Here is a 24,032-nt window from a genome sequence, read left to right as displayed (position 1 = left end):
AGCGGAATAACGGGCCCCAACGGCAGTCAAAGTCTTGCCCTCCTGCTCGCACCAAGTTAGCGTGTCCTTCACCTTGGGTCCAAACAAAGATGACCCATCAAAGGGGGCGTCGGCGAAGGAAGACTTGAAGGCCTCCGTAAACGAACACAAGCGTAACCAGGCATGTCTCCTAAGGGCAACGCCTGTTCCCGCTGCTCTACTCGCCCCTTCGGCCGCATACGAGATGAGCCTCATGGACGAGTTAACAATAGAACAAAGAGTAGTCATCTGTGCGCCAACAGTCGAGGCCAGCGCTTCAGGTAGATTACCAACAAGGGAGTCATTTAGCTCTTTGAGAAGATCCCTTTGGAGCCTTGTAAAATGACATAAATAATTCAACGACCGTAAGGAAAAGGCCGCTGAGGACAGGGTACGCTTCCCGTACCTATCCATACTCCTAGAATCCTTATTAGGAGGATGAATAGACGCCCAAGCCTCTGCCACGTCCTGCTGTGTGGCAGAAGCCACCACCAAAGCATCTACCGGTACACCCTTTGTGAGAAATTCTTTCTGTGGGGGAGCTGACAAGAATTTATTGGGCCTCGCAGGCACCGGTTCCACAGAATCAGGGTGTTCCCACACCCTTCGAGAAATCAAATCAAGGAGTTCATCGAAGGGCGGAGACACCCAGGAGGCGGAGGGCTGGGCCCCAAAGGCCTTGAGGAAGACTGACTCCTCAGTTGAAGGGGTTTTGGCTTGCCAGTCACCTCTCTGTCTCAGAATCTCCAAGATATCTGAGAAGGAGATATCATCCGAAGATGATTTGGGGACCCTTCAGCGTCATCGAGGTCAGTATCCGATGTAATAGACTCATCTTGGGAGTCTACGTGTTTCCTCTTACACAATTTCTTCCGTGGGGGTTCGTCCGAAGCAGTTTCGGACGGACCACCCGGAAGAAGGGAACCCCCGATTGGGGTATCCTCAGGCCCTGGGGCCCCGCTGCCGGGGGGCTGCAACGCAACAGAGGCACCAGTCTCCAAATCTAGGGACGGTGAGGTAGAGTCTAGTTGAACCGGCAAGGGCATGGCCAGCGCGCTCCTCATGGCCTCAAAGGCCGGACCTCCAGAATCCAAGGAAGTCACTGGTCTAGAGGCCACAATGGCACTGGGAATTCCAGCAGCCGATGCTCCGAGAGGAAGACTAGGCACCGAAGCACCTAGTCCCAAAGTATTCCCCTCGGGCCCGGCTGTAGAGGTCACAGTACCAAACCCTGAACCGGAGGACAGGGTAGGAAGCATGGTCGGAGCCGAAAGGCCTGATAGGGGTCTCTGCTCCGACCGTATGGCTCCACCTTGCTCCACCACCACCGGCTCCAACAACTCAGAGGAGGTTGGAGGAGGAATCAAAAGTGTCGGGGGGGGGATCGGCTCCGAAGCAAACTGTGCTGGAGCCGAGACCATTTTAGCAAATACTGGAGACTGGAAGAGCCTCTGTAAAACCCTATCCAGGTCCGAATCTGATAGTCTCGAGGATTTAGAGGAGGTAGACACTCGAGAAGACTTTCCTCTCGGCTCCGAGGGCGAAGGGGACCGGCTCCGGTACGGCTCCAGTACTGTCGGCGCCGACTTCACCAACTCGTGGACCACCATCGGCGCCGAAGAAGCCTTCTTCGGAGCCGAGGGGGAAGAGTCTGAGCTGCACACTTCCACCGGCTCCGAAGCCATTGGAGCCGGTGGAGGTGATTCACCTCTCGATACTCCCACTTGCGGCTCCGAAGACAATGGAGCCGAAGTAGGAGGTATCGAGGCAGACTCTTCAACACTCGGCCCCGAAGTCAGTGGAGCCGAGGAAGAAGAGGTCAACTTTTTCTTTTTAGAAGTCGGCTCCGACGGACTTGTCGGAGCCGACGATCTTTTCTTTTTGGAAGCAACAGGAGGATTCAAAGCTTCCTCAAAAGAGGGTTTAATAAGCCCTTTCAAAATAAGCTTGTTCTTACGTTCTTGAAGAACTCTAGCAGAAAAGGCATGACATATGCTGCAAGTCTCTTGTAAATGTTTCGGCCCCAAACAATAAACACAAATTGAATGGCTGTTTGTTATGGACATTTTATAACTGCACCGAGTGCATTTTTTAAACCCTGACTTCTGTTCTTTAGACATAGTACAGGTACTAAGAAATAGAATTCACCACAAAAATTAAGCACTATAAAGACAAATAGCGCCAACTGAAAAGCGCGAGGCTCACTGGCGTAAGCACTTAGAAGAAATTTACCTCACAAACAACTGACAAAAAATACCAAGGCCAAAGCCCTCTAATTTAAACGGGCTTGGCCCGAAAGCACAAAGAACCACAAGGGAATTAAATTAAAAGAAAAATAAAGCCTTTTAACTAAAAATACACAAGGATAGGGCAAGGGCCCTCTAACTAAAACGGGCCTTGCCCGACAAAAAAAGAACAAGTACTAGACGACACTCAGCACTCAAACTCTCACAAATAGAATAAAGAAGCTGTTAAAACAGCTGTTTGGTTAATATCTGACAAAAAACCCCAAGGTCAAAGACCAATAAAGGTAAAGATAAAACACTTAGCTCCAGCCAAGTCGAGACCACGTCCAGCTTGTAAAGCGGCAAACGAGATCTGGGGAAGCAGGTGTAGTGCATCCTGGGATAGGGTATAGCCCAGCCAATGAGAGACTTCGTGCTAGTATATAAGTTGCCGAGTCGGAGCCGATGGATCGGCTCCAAACCCATCTGTCATGAATGTAGGCGAGATGGATCCCATACATCCAAAGTTATGGTAAGTACATAACTAAAAGGTAATGCTACTCAATGCCAGAAGTCTCAAACTCAAAATGCACACACTCGAGGCTCTCCTCAGCATGGAGAAAATCAATGTTTGTGCAGTGACGGAAACCTGGTTCAAGGCACAGGAGAGCACCCCAGCACTGCCAGGTTACAGTTCATATCATACCTTCCGGCCTCAGTTACTGGATTGCAGTACAAAGGGCAGAGGTGTATCCATATTCATCAAGGATACCCATATCTCCAGGTTAGTAGCGCAGCATGATGCCCCAGAGATCATCCATGCGCAACTATCAGCAGGCAAAACCACATTTCAAGTCGTAGCCGGATATAGATCGCCCACCATGTCCCAAGATGCTCACTCTGCATTCCTTGAGACATTGGAAAATATAAAGGTCCTACCCAACACCATAATCTTGGGTGATTTCAACTACCCTGGTATAGACTGGGCGAACTACCAGTGTTCCAACTCCTATGCTCAGTGATTCATAGAATTTATAAATTCAAATGCCCTTGAACAACTAGTATGTTCCCCCACTAGAGGGGACAACATATTGGATTTAATCATCACAAATATGGGTGCCCACTGTACCACACCCGTTATCACTCCCTCCTTGGTCAGATCCGACCACAAACTGATAACTCCGGACATCCACACCCCTCCACCTCCCCCAGTCAAAGAAACCATAGTCAAAAACCTTTCCAAAGTAAACTTCAACTTGCATCCGAAGTGGAAAGCTTCACTATTCCCTTGCAGAAGGATAATGATATCCAGGATGCGGAATCCTGCAGCAAGGCACTCTATATGCATCTTCAGGATTGCATGGACCGTGCTATCCCAAATAAAACCAAGACTCCTTCCTCAAGCAAGAAGAAACCAGTCTGGTGGACCCCGGCCATAAGCAAACTTTACAATAAAAGGAGGAGACTTATACAAAAAAAGGCCAAATCTCAAGTAGAAAAATCATCCCTGATCAGCATTAGTAAGAAATTGAGGGCCCTCATCAAGTCAACTAAAGCTAATTTTGAAAAGAAAGTTGCCAAGGATGCCAAGGATAACCATAAGGCCTTCTATGGCTACGTCAGAAACCTAAATGGCAACGCTCAGGTCTGTTCTGAGCTAGTACAAAATACACTGACCCTTCTGACATTGCCAACATCTTGGCTGACAGGTTCAGTGCAAATCCCCCCCCCCTCACCACCTACAGGGCCTATTACCATTCCAGGGGATTGTGCAAGTCCAATTATTACTGATACGTTGGTTAACAAGGCTCTATCTAAAGCTAAAAACACTACCTCCATGGGACCAGATGGTGTCCCAGGCTGTGTCATACGCGAGCTCCAAAAGGAATTAACCCCGCATCTTAATACCTTGTTCAGTCTCAGCCTCTCCACAGGATATGTGCCCAGAGAATGGCGCACGGCAACAGTGGTCCCGCTACACAAGGGTGGGGCCACAACTGACCCTGGGAACTACCGACCAATAAGCCTGACCAGTCTGATCTGTAAGGCTATGGAGTGAATCATTATGGAACTCATAAATGGAGAGATTGGGAACCTCCAGTCACTGGACCCCACACAGTTCGGCTTCATCAAGGGCAGATCATGCCTCCTGAACCTGGTGGATTTCTTTGAGACAGCTACTCAGGCTATAGATAAGGGAAAGGAGGTACACACGGCTTACCTTGACCTTGCTAAAGCATTTGACACCATTCCCCATTCGGGTATTATTGAAAAGCTCACCAGCCTGGGCATAAACCCTTACGTCACAAGATGGATCGCAAACTGGCTCTCAGACAGATCCCATAAAGTAAGAGTAGCAGGATCTATGTCCGAATTCAGACCAGTAATGAGTGGTGTGCCTCAGTGCTCTGTCCTGGGGCCCCTCCTGTTTGGCATATACTTCTCAGAAGTACAGGCAAGCACGGAAGGGCTGTGGCTGACTAAGTTTGTGGACGACTGCAAACTGGGTGCTATAATAGAGTCTCCGGCCGACATGGAGATCCTCCAGAGGGGCCTAAATGAGACTGATGCATGGTGTCAAAGCCATGGTCTCATGCTAAATGCAAAAAAATGCGTAGTAATCCCCTTTGGAAAAAACAGAGTACCCGCAAACTACAACATAGGAGGTAATCCCTTGAAATCTGAAGAAGAAATAAGGGATCTAGGGACCCAAATAGAGAGCCAGCTTTTCTTTGATAACCATGTTGCCAAAGTGGTTAGAAAATCCTTGTATGTGACCCATCTGATCATGAAAGGGTTCGCATCAAGATCTAAGGATGTAATGGTGCCCCTCTACTCTTCCCTCATCAGACCCATTATTGAATACAATGCACCAATTGGAATGTACCCGGCTAGACATCTCCAGCAGCTGGAGAGACCACAGAGGTACCTAACCAAGAGAATTACTGGCCTCAAACAGTTGCCCTATGCAGCACGATTGAAAAAGCTAAGACTGTTGCATACAGCTTTCTCAGAGGCGATCTCTGTCTAACGTACAGAGCCATGTCCAACCCAGAATTGTTGAACATGTTCTATCTTAGCAAAACCAAATCTACTCGAGCTACATGCTCTAGGGATATAAACCTCAACACAACAATGAATAGAACATGCTGGCGGGATAGATTCCCTTCGCAGAGACTTCCCTTACTATGGAACAGGGTCCCGATCTACATAAGACAATGCCCCTCACTATCACTCTTCAAGAGGAACCTTGATGAGTGGATGGGTAACAGAAAGTTCACACCGGGGATCACACCAACAGCACTACTAGGCAGGGGCCAAGGGTACTAGCTGCTAGTACAAATGGTCTAGGGAACTACTAAATGAACGGTGAATACCGCACAACGTGGCTGGGCTAATATATGCCTTCGGGCAGATAGCTCAGTACCAACCTATGAACCTATTGCTGATTCTCAACATAGTTGAGAATTGTACTGATTGCTGAATAAAAAAAGAAAAAAGATAAAATAATTGGAGGTGTAGAATTCATTTTATGCCATGGATTAAAATTAATGTTATCATATCTATACTCATGGCTGAATTCTACTTTTGTTTGTTCAGAGAGTGTTTTTGTATCAGAGTATATAACCTTTGGATTTCTTTCTTAGCTAAGTTTCTTTTACAAGTCTTATGAGTATTCATGTCACCAAGAAACGCCTCTTATACTATAGCATCTTGTTCTCTAGTGGCATTTTGTTACAAAGTGTTGGTGCATGGTTACTCCCATATCATCCAATTGCAGGGTCACGCGTTTTTAGTAGTAAAATCAAAAGGGAATGCTCTTGGCCCCAGTGGTTTGAACAGATTTATAAATACAAAGTGTCTTTTACATGTGCACTTATTTATTCTTGTATATTTTTGTTAACTAGGCAAGTAAACAGGTCAGGTGATCCTTTTAGCTTCACCAAGGCCAGGAAGTAGTTAAAAAAAAAAGAAAGGGAAAAAAAATACACAGAGAAAATCATTGAATGGGTTGACAAATCTAAACTGCAGTGAAAAAACAATAGACCCAGTGGAGTCCTAGATGGTTAAAGTGACAGTAGCACGAGCAAGGCAATTGTACATTTATGTATACAGTATATAAAGAAGAGAGAGTAAGAGTACTATGTACCATACATGCAGTGTGAACATAAAACTTGGAAATTTAAGTAATCTGTGGCCTGCCGAAGTAACCTGACATTAGCAAATTACATTTTATTGTGTCTGAAAACTGTGGTCTGAGCTGCAGTACAGTAAAGCCATTAAGTGAATGTGTCGTCGGTACATAGCCTGAAACTAAGTGTGATAAAACTGCTGATTGAATCACAATTATCAGACTTCCATGCTCCATAAAGCTTTTCAGACTGATGCATTTTAGTATACCTTGTAATATACACACATTTTTTAAGGTTGTGCATGTATTTTTTTTCCTCAGAGTAGTAGTGCTAGTTGTTGTGTCTTTCGGCTTTTCCCGGTTAGGGGTCGCCACAGCAGAGCTCTGGTCCGCTAATGATTGGCAGTAGATTTTTACGTGCCAAGTTGCCAGTTCTGAAGTAGTAGTGCTAGTACCCATTGAAAATATGTTTATTTTCAGCTCAGCAGATGTCTGAAGTAGTAGTGCTAGTACCCATTGAAAATGTTTATTTTCAGCTCAGCAGATGTATTGTATTAGTCCTGAAGAAAATATTTGAAGTTATACATATTTCTAGGGATTAAAGGCAAGATTATGATGTCTTTCAGGAAGAGAAGGCTGTAAATGCAGTTTCTCCATTTTCCTTCATAATCATTAGAATGCTTATTTGCATATTTTCTTTTTGTTTTATCCATAGGTTCGGATCCTTTTTTCTAAAGGCCCTTTCATTGCAATATTTGCCAGTGATCCACACATCATTATAAAAGCTATCAACCAAAACCTGAACACTGTTTTGAGAGATTCTAATATAAATGGTCATGATTATATGCGCAACATAGTCCACTTACCTGTTTTCCTCAACAGTCGTGGATTTAGCAGTGCTAAGAAAATAAGTGCGGCAGCAGCAGCTAATGGCGATGTTGGGTTTTCGGAAAGTGCAAGTAAGTGTACTTTGTGAGAAATTGTTACACTGAAACTATAGTTAATGCTGTAGAAGTGGCAGTAAAAATAATTTGTGAGGTGTATATATATATATATATATATATATATATATATATATATATATATATATATATATACATATATATATATATATACACATACATATACACATACAGAGAGAGAGAGACATACACACATACACACACACACAAGTATAGGCTTGCAGGATGTCGATGCAAAGTACAAGATTTAAGACTGGATTATCTTTCCTATGTTGTTTTTCATAGTTTTAGGCACCAGCAATCTCTGCAGTCACTGAGTCACTGGGAGGCCCCTGGTCCTGAGGGGGGGGGGCTCCAACCACAACAAGTTGTCTTATCTTGATATTTTGTAACATGTCTGTCAAACCAAGTGGGTATTAATAACTATTATTTATATCTCCTTTAAAACTTAAAGATATCTCTGGTTATAGTAACAGTGTTTTTATAAAGCAACAGGCTTCACAATTCCATTAAATATTTTAATACTAACGTAGTTCCCCTAGTTTAATTAAATTCTAGTGATGGACATTCTCTCCACAAAAACTAACAACATAGTCAGGTTTAGGTACCTGCAACATCTGTGGTTGTAGGGGGGGGGCCTTAATCATCCTTGACTGTGTGGGACCCCACAAAAGCTGCTGCCGATTGTGGAAAAATGAGGAGAGAAAAATGCATTGTTATTCTGAACTAGGATTATGATGTGTCCTGTTAGGATAAAGCTGATAATGAACATAAGCAAGGTATGCACTAGATAGATCAGCAGCCCAGAGTGACTGATTTCAGTGCATACCTTGGATTTTAAGAAGAGCTGATACTTTCAGTCTTCAGGTATGTTTTTCTGTTTCATTGATTTTTGTAAGTACTTGAAGAACACCAGATGTTCTTTGTGTTTCACTGTTGCAGTAATCACACTAGGGTTATCTGCCTGCAGGTAGCCCTCAGTCGGCCCGAATACCAGAGTCTTAGTATTTCTGCATCGGATGCTGTCGCTTCTTCCATGACATCAGGTCATCAGGGGTATAAAAACAGGCAGCCGACACCATTACCCCATTCTTTCTTGCCGAGGAGGAGCCCGAAGCAGAAGCAGTTCGCAAGTGCCAGTCGGCTGCTACCTGAAATTTTCATTTTCGAGTTGATAATCCTGAAGTCTTCTAAAGCTAAGTACCCCATTGGGGATCCTTTTTTCTTGCTCTAACTGATGTCAGAAAAAGTTAACAATTGTTTTGCCTGTGGAAAGCAAATGCCTCACAGAGATTTTCATTCTTACTGCATCACCTGTTTAGGCCCAGACCACGACGTCCCTCGCTGTCAGTTTTGTGTCTTGTTTAACCCCAAAACCATTCATTGTCGGGCTATTTTTGTTGCTAAATTCTTTCGCTCTCGATCTCCGTATTCCGAAATGGCTTCGTTAAGCCATCCGACTACCGATCTTCCAAAAAAAGTAAGGATAAAGACAGAGACAGACCGCATAGGTCCAAAAATGCTGACAACGCTTCCGTTAAGCTAGTCGCCAGTCCGCCGGTACTCTGTGAGGCGCCTTTGCAGCCACTGATGCCAGCTTCTGTGGATTCGCAGGCCTCTGCTGAGACCCATTTGGAGTCCGGAATGCCGCGATTTGCTTCTTCGACTATGGAACCAGTGGATGTCTCTACCTTGGATGGGTCTGGAGCTGCTGTGCAGGCACCAGCTTCTGAGGGTGTTTTCTGACCTATCAATGTTTGAATCAAACCGATGACTTCTTTTTTAGCCAAAACTACCGAGTTTCTTAGGCCCAGAGTATGCACTACGCCTAGAAAACCGACGACTAAAGTGCATGCTCAGGCCCCCATGCCACAAAACCAAATGCTTAGAATGGCTGAAGACCTTATAATGCTAATTAGGGGAAGCCAGTCTTCCCCTGCCAAGAGCCAAAGAATTCAGTTGCCTTCAGATTCTACAGACCAGGAGTCCGATGACCCTTATCAGCCTATGAGGATTCAGATGCAGAAGAATCCATTCCCTCTGCCTCCCCTCCAGAGGATTTCTCTTTTGGTGAAACCTTGCATACTTGCATTTCCATTGGGAATGCCAAGACTATCCTCAGTCCAAAAAGAGACTCAGAGAATTTTCAGAGCTACCTCAGCACTGGCTATCAGGGCATTGAATTGCCAGTTTCACATGCTGAAGTACCAGCAACATATTATGGAACTCATTAAACAAAAAATGGTAATATTTCCAGATTGTGCAGAAAATAAAAATTTGCAAGGGCTTATGCATTCTGCAAACCAAGTTAGTAAGCATACTTTGCAGTGTGGCTTTGATACCCAGAAGCTTCTTGCAGGGCCGCAGTCACTGGCTCTGTAATGAGAAGACATGCTTGATTGAAGGAGCAGACCTTGCCAGATCATGTCAAATCCAAATTACTAGACGCTCCTTTAAATAAGGAAGTTTTTGGCACCAAAGCAGAAGAAGAGCTTAAAAAGATGGAAGAAAAAGCTAAATCTGTGCAAACTGTTAAAGAATTCTTAGAAGTGCAACCACCTCGATTCACTAGGCATTGTCCTTCAAAACACTGGTCCTTTCCAGCCTCCTCCAGGCCTTCCCAAGCAAGACCCAGGAGAAACAGACCACTCAGACTACAGTCTCAGGGTATGCAGAGAACTAAGCAATGGAGTGCTCCCACCCCTAAGACAGGGAGTGGTAAGCCACCTTCCTGTGGAAAAAGTTCCCAATGACTTCTCAACTCAACTTCCCAGCCCTGCCCAATTGCTTGTGCCCCTAGGAGGAAAACTTCATGCAAAAAACTGGATGTCCATCACTCAGGACCGATGGGTCCTCAACATTGTATCCCAGGGGTACAAATTTTATTTCCATTCACTGCCAACCCCAAGCAGGTTTCCAGACCTTCCTCCAAACCAGTGGGCAGAGGCTCAAAGCCAAGTTCTTTCCCTGCTCAACATCAGAGCTATTCAGCCAGTTCCAGTAGAACAAAAGGGGTCAGGGTTTCTACTCCAAACTATTCCTGGTACCCAGGAAAGAGGGCTCCTGGCACCCAATCCTGGATCTTTCTATTCTCAACACCTTCCTGCTAGTCCCAAAATTCAAGATGCTTACCCTGCAACAGCTTCTCCCTAGGATAGCCAAAGATGCTTGGTTAGTCACCCTAGACTTAAAATAAGCTTATATGCACATCCCCATCAGGGAATCATGCAGGAAATATCTACGTTTCAGGGCAGGATTTATGCATTATCAATTCTCTGCACTTCCCTTTGGCTTATCTACTGCGCCCATGGTATTCACAAAATGCCTGGCTCCAGCCATTGCGTACTGCAGGCAGAGAAATATCCAAATTTACCCATACTTGAACGACTGCCTGATTCAGGCGGACAGCCAGGAATTGCTGCTTCAGCACCTGACATTTGTAAAAAGACTTCTCACGTCACTGGGGTACACCATCAACGAAAAGAAATCACAACTGGTGCCCAATCAAAAGATTGTATTCCTCGGAGCAAGCTTGGACACAACTTCCCAGATGGCATTTCTTACTTAAGAAAAACAGGTCTATCTGACAGACTACTTCAAACAAATGGCCACCAGAACCCAGCTAACTGCAAGAAAAATAGTGCAAGGTGACAACGTTCTCAACACCTGGAAACAGTCATTCCTATCATACCTTGTCGGAGGGCAGAGTTCCTTTGGTGGGCAGAAGCATGCAACCACAACAAGGGACTGCATTTTACTCTATCCCACGCTGTCCAAACCCTGACCACAGATGCATCAGACCATGCATGGGGGGCCCACATGGCTGGCAAATGCATTCAGGGCCACTGGAGCCCACGCCAAATTCTCCTGCACATCAACCAAAAGGAGATGCTAGTTGTACAAAATGCTCTGACAGCTTTCAGATACCTTATCCAGGACAACTGCTGATAAAAACAGACAAACCCCACAGTTATGTGGTACATAAACAAGCAGGGGGGAACCTATTCTTACCCACTCTGCTGGTTAGCCATGACTCTGTGGAGCACAGCCTTGGACAACCAAGTCCCTCTATAAGCTCAATTCCTGCAAGGCAAACAAAAATCACTGGCAGATGACTTAAGCAGAAATCTCCTAGACCCACATGAGTGGAAACTGGAGCCCAGCACCTTCAACCTTTTGTTCCAGTGGTGGGAAACCCAAGAGGTGGATCTCTTTGCCTCCCCCTACAACCACCAGTTAAGCAAATTCTGCACCAGGAACCCTCACAGCAGGGCCTGGAATATGGATGCCCTATCCTTTCAATGGGAAAACCTCTCAGTCTATGCCTTTCCCTCTCTGCCCCTTTTCTCAAGAGTACTACTCATAATAAAAGAAGACAGGCCAGGGACAATTCGGATTGCCCCAGGCAGGCCACGCCAGCATTGGTACCCACTCTTGTGCAGCCTGACAATGGCGCCACCCTGGCACCTACACCAGACCCCTACCCTGCTGTCACAGCAGGAGGGACCAGCTTTTGCATCCACATTTGCAAACCCTAAATCTTGCAGCCTGGCTTATTCCTTGACCACTCCACCAGCAACCCTAAGTAAACAGGTGCTGGACGTCATTCTTGAAGCCAGATGGCCTAGTACTAGGAAATCCTATGCGGAAAAATGGAAAAGATATTGTTCTTGGATTCAGTCTAAAGGAAAGGACACAGTAGTGCCCTCCTTACCTCTAATCCTGGATTACCTAGCAGAGCTACTCCACAGAGGCCTATCCTTCTCCTCCATTAGGATTCATGCCTCTGCCATTTCAGCTCATTACAATACTGAGCCACCTCTATTTTCTCACCCTCTCATCAAACAGTTCCTGAGAGGGGCTAACAACTTAAGGCCCCCAAGGAGAGCACCCACCCCTGTTTGGGAACTTAACTTTGTACTGGACAAGCTCACACTTCCCCCTTTTGAACCTGCTGCCTCAGCAGAGTTAAAATTCCTCTCTTGGAAAAAAGTTTCGCTTCTAGCCATCACTTCAGCTAGAAGAGTATCTGAGCTGCAGGCACTGATGCAGTGGAACCCTTTGTTATCATCCATGCTGACAGGATTTCCCTTAGGACTAACCCCTTCTTTATGCCTAAGGTGGCGTCCAGTGTGGCCCTAAACCAATCCATCAATTTGCCAACCTTCTTCCCTAACCCTCAGAATAAAGGGGAAAGTATCCTGCACTCTTTGGATGTGTACAGACAGCTCGGGTTCTACCTTGATAGGGCTTAGCCTTTCAGAAAATCTGACCATCTGCTAGTCAGCTTTGCAACAGGGGCAGTGGGCAAGGCTATTTCTAAACAAACCATTTCCAAATGGATAGCACACTGCATTAATTTCTGCTACAAGTACCATGGAAAACCAACCCCGCAGGGGGTCAGAACACTTTCCACTAGGGCTACTTCTACCTCTACAGCATTTCTCAGGGGAGTCCATACCAGGGACATTCTGGAAGCTGCAACCTGGAGTTCTGTACACACCTTCACCAAGCATTACCACTTACCTATCTTTTCCAAATCCAGGGCAGGATTTGCTACAGCAGTCTTGCAGGCCCTACTAGCCAGCCCTAACTCTTCTTGACTGCCTCCACCCTTCCTCGGCTTTGGGAATCAACCCAAGTGTGATGACTGCAACAGTGAAACGCAAAGAACATAGTACAGTTGCTTACACTTACCATAAATGTAAATGTTCGAGTGTATTCACTGTTGCAGTCCTCGTTTCCCTCCCTCCAGCTCCCTGGTTTTCTCTGTCTTTCTGTCTCTCCTCTCTATGGCTATTCCTAATGGTATCAGTATTTACTTTTTACTGGTGGTGGTTTCCACACCATATACTAGCTCCCTATTTAGGGGCTGCTGACATTTGGGGCAAGAAAAACTGATGAAATGGCGTTGGCTGCCTGTTTTTATACCCCTGACGCCCTGACATCATGGAAGAAGCAACATCATCCGATGCAAAAATACTAAGACTCTGGTATTCAGGCCGACTGAGGACCACCTGCAGGCAGATAACCCTAGTGTGATGACTGCAACAGTGAATACACTTGAACATCTACATTTATGGTAAGTGTACACAACTGTACTTTACTATAACTCTCACTTCTTTGGTCAGGAATTCTGAGCAAAGACAAAAATAATAGCGAGTCAGAATCAGGAACATGTTTAAATATTACTGTATTTCACACATTTTGCACAGTTAAAATGATAATACATTTTGCATCAACATACATTTTTTGGACAATAAGCAGAATGAAACTGATCTCTGGATATATTGCCAGTCTGTAATCCTGAATGTTTTGCCAGCAAGTCAAATTTTTTACAAGCGACAGAGCAAAATTATGAGGTAAAATCATGGATAGTCTGTGAAAGCAGGGACACTGACAGGTATGCGTTACTGTTCAGTGAGGTAAATAAAAGTGACTTACCCCCGCTTCTATTTGATTGCGAAACATTAGTCACTGATCTAGTGTGGCAGTACTGGTGTTGCATAATTTATTGCTATTTGCTGAAATAAGTGTAAAACGTAGTCTTGCTATGATTGTTTGTTTGTGTCTGTGAAAAAGAAATCTGATTTTTATCTGTGCATACACCCAGTAGTGTTGAGATACATATATTACTCTTCTGGGTATCAGTAAAAAATGCATTTAACAAGTGAATATATTTCAAAAATAGCGATTAACCCTTATCACAGAACATTCAGACACTTCGATAATCTAGGAGTCTGGTGGCCCACACTCACCAGACTGTATGAATGGATTTTGACATGGACTTAGTGGTGGCTTCTGCTTTCATCCTCAGACTTTCTAAAACCAGCCCTGTTTGTGTGTATATGTTTTGTAGGGGCTGGGGATTGTATGGTCATTACCACTTCAATTTTCATCACAGTCAAAAGTTTGAGGTTTGGACAGGAGGTCATTATAGCTTGTGTGTGGGCTGGGGACAGTAAGGTCATTGTTAGTTGTACTTTTCTTACAAACCTCAGAGGTGTACAAAGAAGGTTACTATAGGTTGCGTAGGGGCAGTGTACTGTCAGGGAGCAACAAAGTGGAATACATTACTGTAATCATGTTATCACTTTTCTCACAGTCACACATCAGGCATGTGTACGCCTTTGGATTTAGGGGTGAGCACTTTGGAGGCATGCTACCTATATGTTTGAGAGCAGTAATTTGTAATACTTGACTTTGGCCATTTGAAGCTCCACTGTCATCCCAATCTAACATCACAGGGATGCACAGGCAGGGGGATATGGAGACGGGCGGTATTCCCAGATAGGATCTATGTATTCTCACAACAGCTTGTTTTATTTCCTGCTACTATTTTGTCAGTTTTAAACATCGTCTTGGTCACAACTTATGTCTTCTTTGAAAGAAAATAATAAAAATGAAAATCATTTCTCACTCAGGATTTTTTTTATGCTGCCACTGGATTAAAAAGTTGTGAAAATGGCCCAAAATGCGTCCCAGACCATCTGTAACTCTGTTGGCTTCTGGTCCTGGCTTAATTGAGTTTACTGTGTCGTCCTGGTCAGGAAGGGTGGGCTGAAAGGATGCAAGGAAACTATAGTTGAACAGCAACAGTAAATTTATTTTCTTCATCATAATTTCTGTTCAAACCATCACTGGTTGAAGATGTTGTGTAAAAAGACAAATAAAGTAAAATGTATTTCAGAACCTATAGAATGTTATGGCTTCTTAAAGACAGCTAAACAATTAAGGCAAAATCTGAGAAAAGGAAGGGAAAAGTAATGTGCATGGTATGGGGAATCCAAGATGGGGGGAAACAGATGGGCGCACTGGAAGTGTGTGTGTGTGTGTGTGTGTGTGTGTGTGTGTGTGTGTGTGTGTGTGTGTGTGTGTGTGTGTGTGTGTCTGTGTGTGGTGAAACAGTAGGCAGTGCCTAGGGCATCATTTCATGCAAGTCCAGCTCTGTACATGCAGTCGTTATAATGTATCATTGTTGCAATTAAATGCCAGTAACTGTGAATGTCCCTCTGTGAGCTGGGCCAACACTGAATGGTACATAAGCCCATCGTAATGTGAGAGCATTGTAGCTACAGATCATTCTGTGTGTACTACTCCTAAAAGTGAACAGTATGAACTAAAAGGTTGCTTAGGAGGGGTGACAGTGACAGGGTGATACTTAGTCTGGAAGTTGCCGGGGGGGGGCCCAAATAACATGTGCTGAGGGCATCCAAAATGCTAACACCTGCCCTGCACAGCAATGCTAAATTTGACTGTTTGTAAGAACATCTTGGTCCAAATAAGTTTCCTCACGAGTGTGTCCCTTTAGGTTAAAAAAAAGCTAAAGCTTTATGTGGGAAACTGAGATCAACCTAAAGAGCAAACTGGCAACATGCATCATTGCATTCATTTTAGCTCGTATCTGTTTGTTTGTATTAAGTGAACTCCATAATTCTCAGTGAGGTTTGTGTCATGCAGTTTTTTTTATTTGAAAATACATCTTTGATGTGCTTTAGCAGATTCCTTATTAGCACTTTCCACTTGTGAGGATATATTCTCTTTTCATGGCTTAACCAAGTGTTTTACATGATTAGGTTTAGTGTTGTATTTGCTGGGTTTTTATTTATTTAATTTACAGATGATCTCTACTGTTTTTGTATTCTAATTTCATTTTATGTTTTTCATTTGTTTTCTGATGCAGTTCTGTTATTAAAGGAGTGCAGCAACCACATTGTACCTCATAAAAGCAAATAGATGGAGTTATCTGTTTTTACTTTAATTTTGGTTGTATTTCTAGTTAATATAGTAAAGTCAAGACAGGATCCCTAGCACTTCCATTGGTAGGCTTCTGCTACTTGATACTATAACTTAATGCTGCAGTCCTCTTCTGTGGTTGTGTACACTGTATGAGAGAGATCAAGGCAATGCCTTTAGTGGTACCCTAAAGACCATGACATCAGAAAAGAAGCTGGGAAGCAAATATGTTAAGGTTTTATTTTATTTATATTTGCTAATTGGGTGTGTGAGCTGGTTCAAAGATGATTTTCAATCACAACTGAGGTCATCAGGCATAGACACAACAAATATTTTATATGCAATTGTGAGCATTTGCATGTGACATTACACTACAGTATGTGATATAAGAATTAGTCAAAGTACAGAACAAGATAAATACAAAATAGTACAGTCACATCTAGTATGCAGAACCATCAGAATTTTTCAGTATGGAATAACGGTAGTGTTCTGAGACAAAAGTTTGCTCAAACATTAGACCCATATAAATATAGAGTAGAGAATGGCTCATTTAGCACTGCAGATTTATAAGTAATGTTCTTCTTGATCACTGCTGCTACTGTAGCTTAAGCTATATGGGTTATTAGGCATAGGATACAATAGCCATCCAGCTTCAGGGCACCTTCTGTGCACCCGTACCCGTTAGTCAGCTCAACCCAAGATGACTAAAAGACAGGTTTGGATACAAGGCCCTTCATAGCTTTCCTGCCTCCGAAGAGAGTGCTCCTCTGCAAGCTTTTGAGGATTGATGCTCAGCTTGTGCTGTTCCATTGTTGGGCAGATAAGTTCCTCTGGGGGAAACCTTCCATATACTACTTTTCATTGTTTAAACTTACCTCTTGAGGAAAGTATATTTTAATCTAGTAATAACTGTTTTTACTGTCATGCAACCTTACTACTTTTAAATGGGAGCTTACTTTGGTTTTGACAGTTTAAAAGGTAAATTGGACATTATCAAACTGTTTTTTCTGTGGAGAAGCTGTGTTTAATTTACTTTTTGGGGTTGATAATGCTACTCTTTACTACTTTTTAAATTTTACTGGCTTGTGCTGCTTAGTTTCCCTGGGAAAGAAGTCCATTTTCGTTTTGACCATGGAACAATCTACCCGTCCCATAATTGGTCCTTCTTCCAACCACATAACGAAAAAGTTAGTGAAACAGCCTTTGCCACCTTATCTTTTTCCCCAAATCCCTCTGATGTTCTCTATGCATCCACTATGGACTGGGGGTTAGCCATTCCTTCTTTGGATGGTAGGGTCCCTTCAGTGGGCAAGTGAGAGCCACAGTTGCCAGTCTTGGAAGAAGTGGCAGGGAAGAGGTGCCCCTGCTTAGACAGGATGTTTTCCCCATCACACTACTCAAGACTGGTGTGGTATCCTTCAAGGCCCCTGAGCCAGAGGAAACCACAACCCAAGCTGCGGAAGCCCTTACAAATGCCTTCTATGAACACCTCCAGGACTGCATGGATCAGGCAATCCCAAATAAAACCAAGACTCTTTCCACAAAGGGCAAACGTCCAGTCTGGTGGACCCCAGCCATTAACAAACTTTACAATAAGAGGAGAAAGCTATTACATGATAGAACAAAATCCATAAAAGGGAAGTCACCCCTGATCATTATTAGTAAAAAAATACGAGCACTCATAAAATCAACTAAGGCCAATTTTGAGAGGAAAAATTGCCATGGATTCAAAGGACAATCATAAGGCCTTTTTCAGCTATGTTAGGAACCTGGGTGGAAACTCCCAGATATGCTCAGAATTAGTCCAAAATGATACAAAAATCACTGAACCCACGGACATTGCCAACATACTGGCAGACAGGTTCAGTGCAAACTTCACCCCACTCACGCAACCTAAAGGAGAGATAACTATCCCAGCCGAGTGTAGCCTCCCGGACATCTCAAATGCGCAGGTGAAAGCTGCTCTCTCTAAAGCTAAAAACACAGCATCAATGGGACCGGATGGTGTCCCTGGCTGTGTGCTACACGAGCTAAATGAGGAATTAAACCTGCACATAAGGCAGCTGTTTAATCTCAGCCTTACCACAGGATACGTGCCCAAGGAGTGGCGTCACGGCAACTGTGGTCCCACTCCACAAAGGCGGTGCCTCACGGACCCTGGTAATTACCGCCCCATAAGCTTAATAAGTCTAGTCTGCAAAGCTATGGAGAGGATCATAATGGAGCTCATAAACAAAGATATAGGGGACTTGCAGACATTGGACCCGACCCAGTTTGGCTTTGTCAAGGGAAGATCATGCCTTTTGAACTTGGTTGACTTCTTGAAACAGTCACCAAGGCCATTGATGAGGAAAGGCAGTCCATACAGCCTACCTTGACCTTGCAAGGCTTCGACACACTACCCCACTCGGGTATTGTAGAAAACTTACCAGCTTAAATGTAAACCCATATGTCACAAGATGGGTTGCAAACTGGCTTAAGGACAGAACCCACAGGGTTAGAGTTGCTGGCGCTGTGTCAGACTCCAAGCCGGTCACAAGTGGTGTCCCACAGGGCTCGGTCCTTGGCCCCTATTGTTTGGCATCTACTTCTCAGAAGTACAGGCCAACATGGGAGGACTTTGGCTGACAAAGTTTGCAGACGACTGCAAACTGGGCCATAGTGGAAAGTGCATCGGACATGGATATCCTTCAGAAGGGACTCACGGAAACAGATAGCTGGTGCCAGAGCCATGGCCTGAAGTTAAACGCCAAAAATGTATAGTCATACCCTTCGGGAAAAACAAGGTAACCCCAAGCTACCATATAGGTGGCAATCCACTAAGCACAGAAGAGGTTATCAGGGACCTGGGGACCCAGGTTGACAGTGGCCTTTCTTTTGACACTCACATTGCTAAAGTGGTTAGAAAGACCTTCTACATTGCCCACCTGATCATGAAGGGATTCACATCCAGATCTAGTGAGGTCATTGTTCCCCTGTACACTTCACTTATCAGACCAATGATCGAGTACAATGCCCCATTCGGGATGTATCTCACCCGACATCTGCAGCAATTGGAGAGACCCCAAAAGTTCCTCACCAAAAGGATAAAGGGACTCCAAAATCTGTCATATGCTGCCAGATTGAAGAAACTCCAGCTCTATTCAGTCGCATACCGTCTGCTCAGAGGTGACATGTGCCTGACATACAAGGCCATGTCCAACCCGGAATTAATGGACATGCTCCACCTCAAAAAATCCAAATCCACCAAAACCACTAGAGCAAGCGACTTAAACCTTAGCACGGATATAAATAGGACGTGCTGGAGGGATAGATTTATCACTCAGAGACTCCCTATGCTGTGGAATAAAATCCCGGTCCATGTGAGGCAGAGCACCTCGCAGACTCTGTTCAAGAGAAATCTAGACCTGTGGATGGGAGATCGTAGGTTTACCCCAGGAATCATCTCTGTGTCACTGCTGGACAGAGGCACAACAAACTAATGGGCACAGTATTTTTTCATATAAGGGGTGGCGTAAGCCACAATAATTTGGGGTAGGCTTATAAATGCCTTAGGGCAGATAGCCTAGTATAAACCTATGAACCTATGAACCTATGGGCAAGCTGCTTCTGCCATTAATAAACATTTTTGCCCCATCTTTCCTGTCAAAATGAAACATAATAAACAGTCTCAACAAAAGGATGGTAAGAAGACAAAAAACAATGTTAGGAAGGCACCAGAAAGAATGCAGCCTCCCAGACACACGCGCGCGCACACACACACACACACGCACAAAACAAAGGGCGGTCAAACAAGTCAAGGTGACTGTATAAGGGACATTGCCCCCCCCCCCCCCCGTTAGTCCTTTATCCCTTCCAGGAAGTCTAAATCTCCATTGATTTCCTTCTTTGGCAACAAATTGTTTCAGACAGATAGGTTAGTTCTGAAGCTGGTTCTGCAAGGTTACAGATGGCAGTGACAAGAAATTCCTCCTTTCCAAGGAGTTATTCCACATCCACCAGACCAAACTTCTTCCATTTCCTCCTGTCCTAAGCACATTGTCTCAGGGGATGATAGAAACTGTTCTTCTTTCCTAGTTGAGAAAAGGTTTTTAATCAAGAATGTTTTTGTGCCAAAGAAATTAAATGCTCGTAGATCGGGTCTAGACCTTTCTTTCCTAAACCAGTATGTGATAGTGCCACAAAATGTCTAGTTCATTTCATAACCCATTGCAGGCTATCAGATATCCACATTTTTCCATATTTAGATGACTTGCTTCACTTTGCAGAGTCTTTTTCAAAGTGTCATGAATCTCTCACTTGGGTGGGAGTTCTGCTGCGCAGGCTGGGATTCTAAGAGAACTTTCAAAACTCTTTTTTGATTCCATCACACAGGATTGTGTTCCTGGGGTGTCTGTTCAGTACCTCAGTACAAAGAGTTTTCTTTCACATATGTAAATCTATTTCAGGAGCTTTACAGTCAGACTTCGGTCACTGCAAGGGAACATTTCAGGATACTGTGTCTCATGACATCAGTAATTCTCATGATACTTCTGACGACTCCATGTTAGAAAGATACATTTGTATCTCAAGTCTCTTTGGTCCCAGCACAAACACCATTATCTTTTCAGATTCCAGTTCTGGGATTTGTGAGAAGAGAAATCACTTGGTGGAGACATCAAATATCCCTGAATTCAGATCTCCCCTCCTGCTCCAGAGTAGTCAGTCAACACCTACGCTTCAGACTTTGCTTGTGGACAGGTGTAAAGGAAGGGGTAAAAGTGTGAGGTGTTTGGGACAACAAAATAGATGTTTGCTGTTACCACGTCACTCAACTCTTTAAATCATCTTTGGCCCCCAGGACCACTCTAGGTTTTTACAGACAATACTACAGTCATGTGGTACATCAAGCAAAGGAGATCCAGGGCTTTAACCCTTCACCCATGCAGGCTGGCTGTGTTAGCATGAGATATAGCATTACTGCACAGTCATAGTCTATAGGCATCCTACATTCCATCAGAGCAAAACTGTGAGGCAGACAAGCTGAGGAGGACAAAGGCAGACCCTCATGATCATTGGGTCTTCCAAAATTTGATCAGTCTGTAGGGTGTTCCTCAAGTAGACCTTTTTGCGTATTCTTTGAGCAATTAGCTTGCACATTTCAGCTCCAGGACTCTACGTGGTAAGGCCTGGAAGACGCATGCATTTTCTTTTCCGTGAGAAGGAATGCTGCTGTATGCTTTTCCACCCTTTCCATTAATATCCAGGGTACTTCTGAAGGTTCAGAAGGAACTCCCCAAGACCATTTTGGTAACTCCTTCTGGCCCAGGCAGCAGTGGTTCTCCCTTTTGGAATTAGCCAAGTACAGTTACCACAAGTTTTCTTACAGACTGGATCTACTCATACAGAACCAGAGGTATTTGATGCATCCTGACCCCAAAACTTCAACTGACTGCCTGAATGATAAGGTCTTAATACCTTTTGGGTACCAGTTCATGGAGGACGTGCAGCGGGTACTAATGGAGGCAAGAAAGCCTACTACTAGAAAGTCATATATTGACAAGTAGAAGAGGTTTTCTTATTAGTGCCAGCAAAATAACCACCACGCATTCTGGGCTTGTGATTCTCTGGTTTTGCAGTATTCGTGTTACTTTCTTTCTTTTAACCTGTCTTACTCATTTGTCATGGTTCATTTGTTGGGCATTTCAGCATGTCTGCCCATGGATCCCTGTCTCAAGGCATTTTCATGTCAAAATGTTTTTGAAAGGGGTATTGAATAAGAGACCTCCAAGAAAACTGGTGGCTTCCACTTGGAATCGTAGTTTTTTGTTAGAGAACTTAACACTTAATCTGTTTGAACCAGTGTATTTGGCTGATTTAAGGACCTTAACATGGAAAACAGTTTTACTGGTTGCATTAACTTCTGCAAAAAGCGTATCTGAGTTGCAAGCTCTTATGGTGGGTAAAGCTCATCTCATTTTATACAGGGAGAGATTTTCTTTGAGAGCTAATACTTTTATATCTAAATTGGTATCCAAGTTTACTTTAAACCAAACTGTTTATCTCCCTATGTTCTTCCATGAACCTAAAAATGTGGGAGAAAGGATACTTCATACATAGGATGGCCACAGAAAACATGGGTACTAACTTGACAGATCAAAATCTTTCAGAACTTCTGATCTGTTCATGTCTTGTGAAGGTAAGAAGAGGGGACAGTCTGTGTTAGACTATTTCCAAATGATTGTCTTGGGCTGTTACCTTTAGTTATTCCCACCACAACAAAACTATTCAAGGCAGGGTCAAGGCAAAATCTACAAAGGCCTTAGGTTAATATAGGTTTTTGTTAAGGATTGGACTCTTAAGTATTGTAGAAGCAGCAATTTGGTGTTCTGTACATACTTTTACATAGCACTACAAGCTTGATTCCTTCTCCATGTCTAGGTCACGCTTCTAGGACCATTCTCCAGGGGCTGTTAGACCCTTCCCCTTACACCACCCAGTTCTAAGCTATAGTAATCCACTCGTATGGCTTAGGCTACTGTAGCAGTGATCAGTATGAAGAACATAGTGCAGTTGTATCAGTAAAGGTGCCATAACAGTACACATTTGAGTAATCATTGTTGCACTCCCTCCATCCCCTTGTTTTTTAGTGTATTTTTATGTTAAGTTGTGGACATTTGATTTTTTTTCTTCCTAGCAATGTCTCCTCAGGGCTTCATTTCTCAGTTGGCTTCAAAACTCTGACGAGCTTGGCAACCAAACCTGTCTAAGTCAAATCAGCTCACATTCACCCACAACTTGGGTGCACGACAGGTGCCCTAAAACTTTGGAAGCAGTCTGTTATATCCTGTTATAGCGTAGGCTACTGCAGCAGTGATCATTTGAACATCTGCTGTTATAGTAAGTTTAACTTGAACAACTGTACTATAAATAGATAAAGCTTATTATGCACACTATTTATAGTTGTTTACAATGTATTACAAGTAATTAATGTTTGTATGATAGTGTCTTTAGTGTATGCAGTAAGAAAATGCTTAGTTATTGGGAAGTGGGAAATAGGGTTGATTAGCCATCATCTGTGAAACAGGGATGTTGTTGGGAAAGAGTTCCAGATTGCTGGGGCTGTCTTTTCAGAGGGTTTTCCACCAGTAGGTCTTTCTTGGACTGTTTGTCTCAGCAGTCAAATCCCCAGCTAAATGTAGAAAGCCTGACTGCATTAACAGATTATGGTGGTCCTTTCTAGGATTAATCGATTTCTTACCTCCAGCTCTTCTAGATGCAAGATTTGGTAATTTAATCAGATGTGTGTCTGTGCATTGGTGCACATGTGCTTTTACCAAACATGTAATCATTCAGCTGTTCAACACCTTAAACATTTTCTAGACAAGTACCTGCCCATTTGGTGAGACACTCAGAATCATTTGCTGGAGATGTGCAATTGCTGAGAGGTCACTTGTGAGAGTCTGATTTTTCACACAGGTGAATGAATACCACTGATACCCTAATGAGAAGTGACCATGAAATTGATTAATAAGTGCTGGTGCCATTTTATACATTTGTACCAAATGATGTTTGAGAGGCTGTACACCCAGCGTTTGTTTTTGTTCAGAACAGAAAACATGCCAGCTTCACTTGCAGAAATAAGAATGAGCAGTACTATGTTTAAATCTTACTAGTGTTTAAAAAGTTGGAGACTTGATGTGCAACCATCATGCTATTTAGCTCAAAAATGTCTACAGACTGAGTGATCTTGTTTGTAGGGCTTCTCTGCAGTAGAAAATTGCTGGAAACTCCTCATTGCAAAGGCTATACTTGGCTACCATTCTTTATTCTCTAGTTTCCAGATTCAGACTTTTGTCTTCAGATGCTGTGTGTTGCAGCCTGTTTCTGGGCTGCTTTTGATTTTGCAGAATGTCCCTCATTTTGCATCATATTTTTGTCCTGTTGCTCGTAACATTTTCGATTTTCTGGTAAATCTCT

General features: G+C 43.7%; 1 protein-coding gene across 3 annotated transcripts in view; it reads left to right on the top strand.

Annotated features, from left to right (window-relative positions):
- Positions 1-24,032, top strand: part of KIDINS220 (kinase D interacting substrate 220) — a 2,951,961-nt gene that overhangs the window by 1,940,208 nt on the left and 987,721 nt on the right. For all 3 annotated transcript variants that reach the window (XM_044073258.1, XM_044073248.1, XM_044073241.1), the window contains exon 19: positions 7,091-7,334. In XM_044073258.1, coding sequence (XP_043929193.1) covers positions 7,091-7,334 — 244 coding nt within the window. The remainder of the gene's footprint in view (positions 1-7,090; positions 7,335-24,032) is intronic.

This window comes from Protopterus annectens, chromosome 1.part1 (genome assembly GCF_019279795.1).
Source record: "Protopterus annectens isolate FY-2018-M chromosome 1.part1, PAN1.0, whole genome shotgun sequence".
NCBI classification, from domain to species: Eukaryota; Metazoa; Chordata; order Ceratodontiformes; family Protopteridae; genus Protopterus; species Protopterus annectens.
This window is presented reverse-complemented; position numbering and strand designations above follow the sequence as displayed.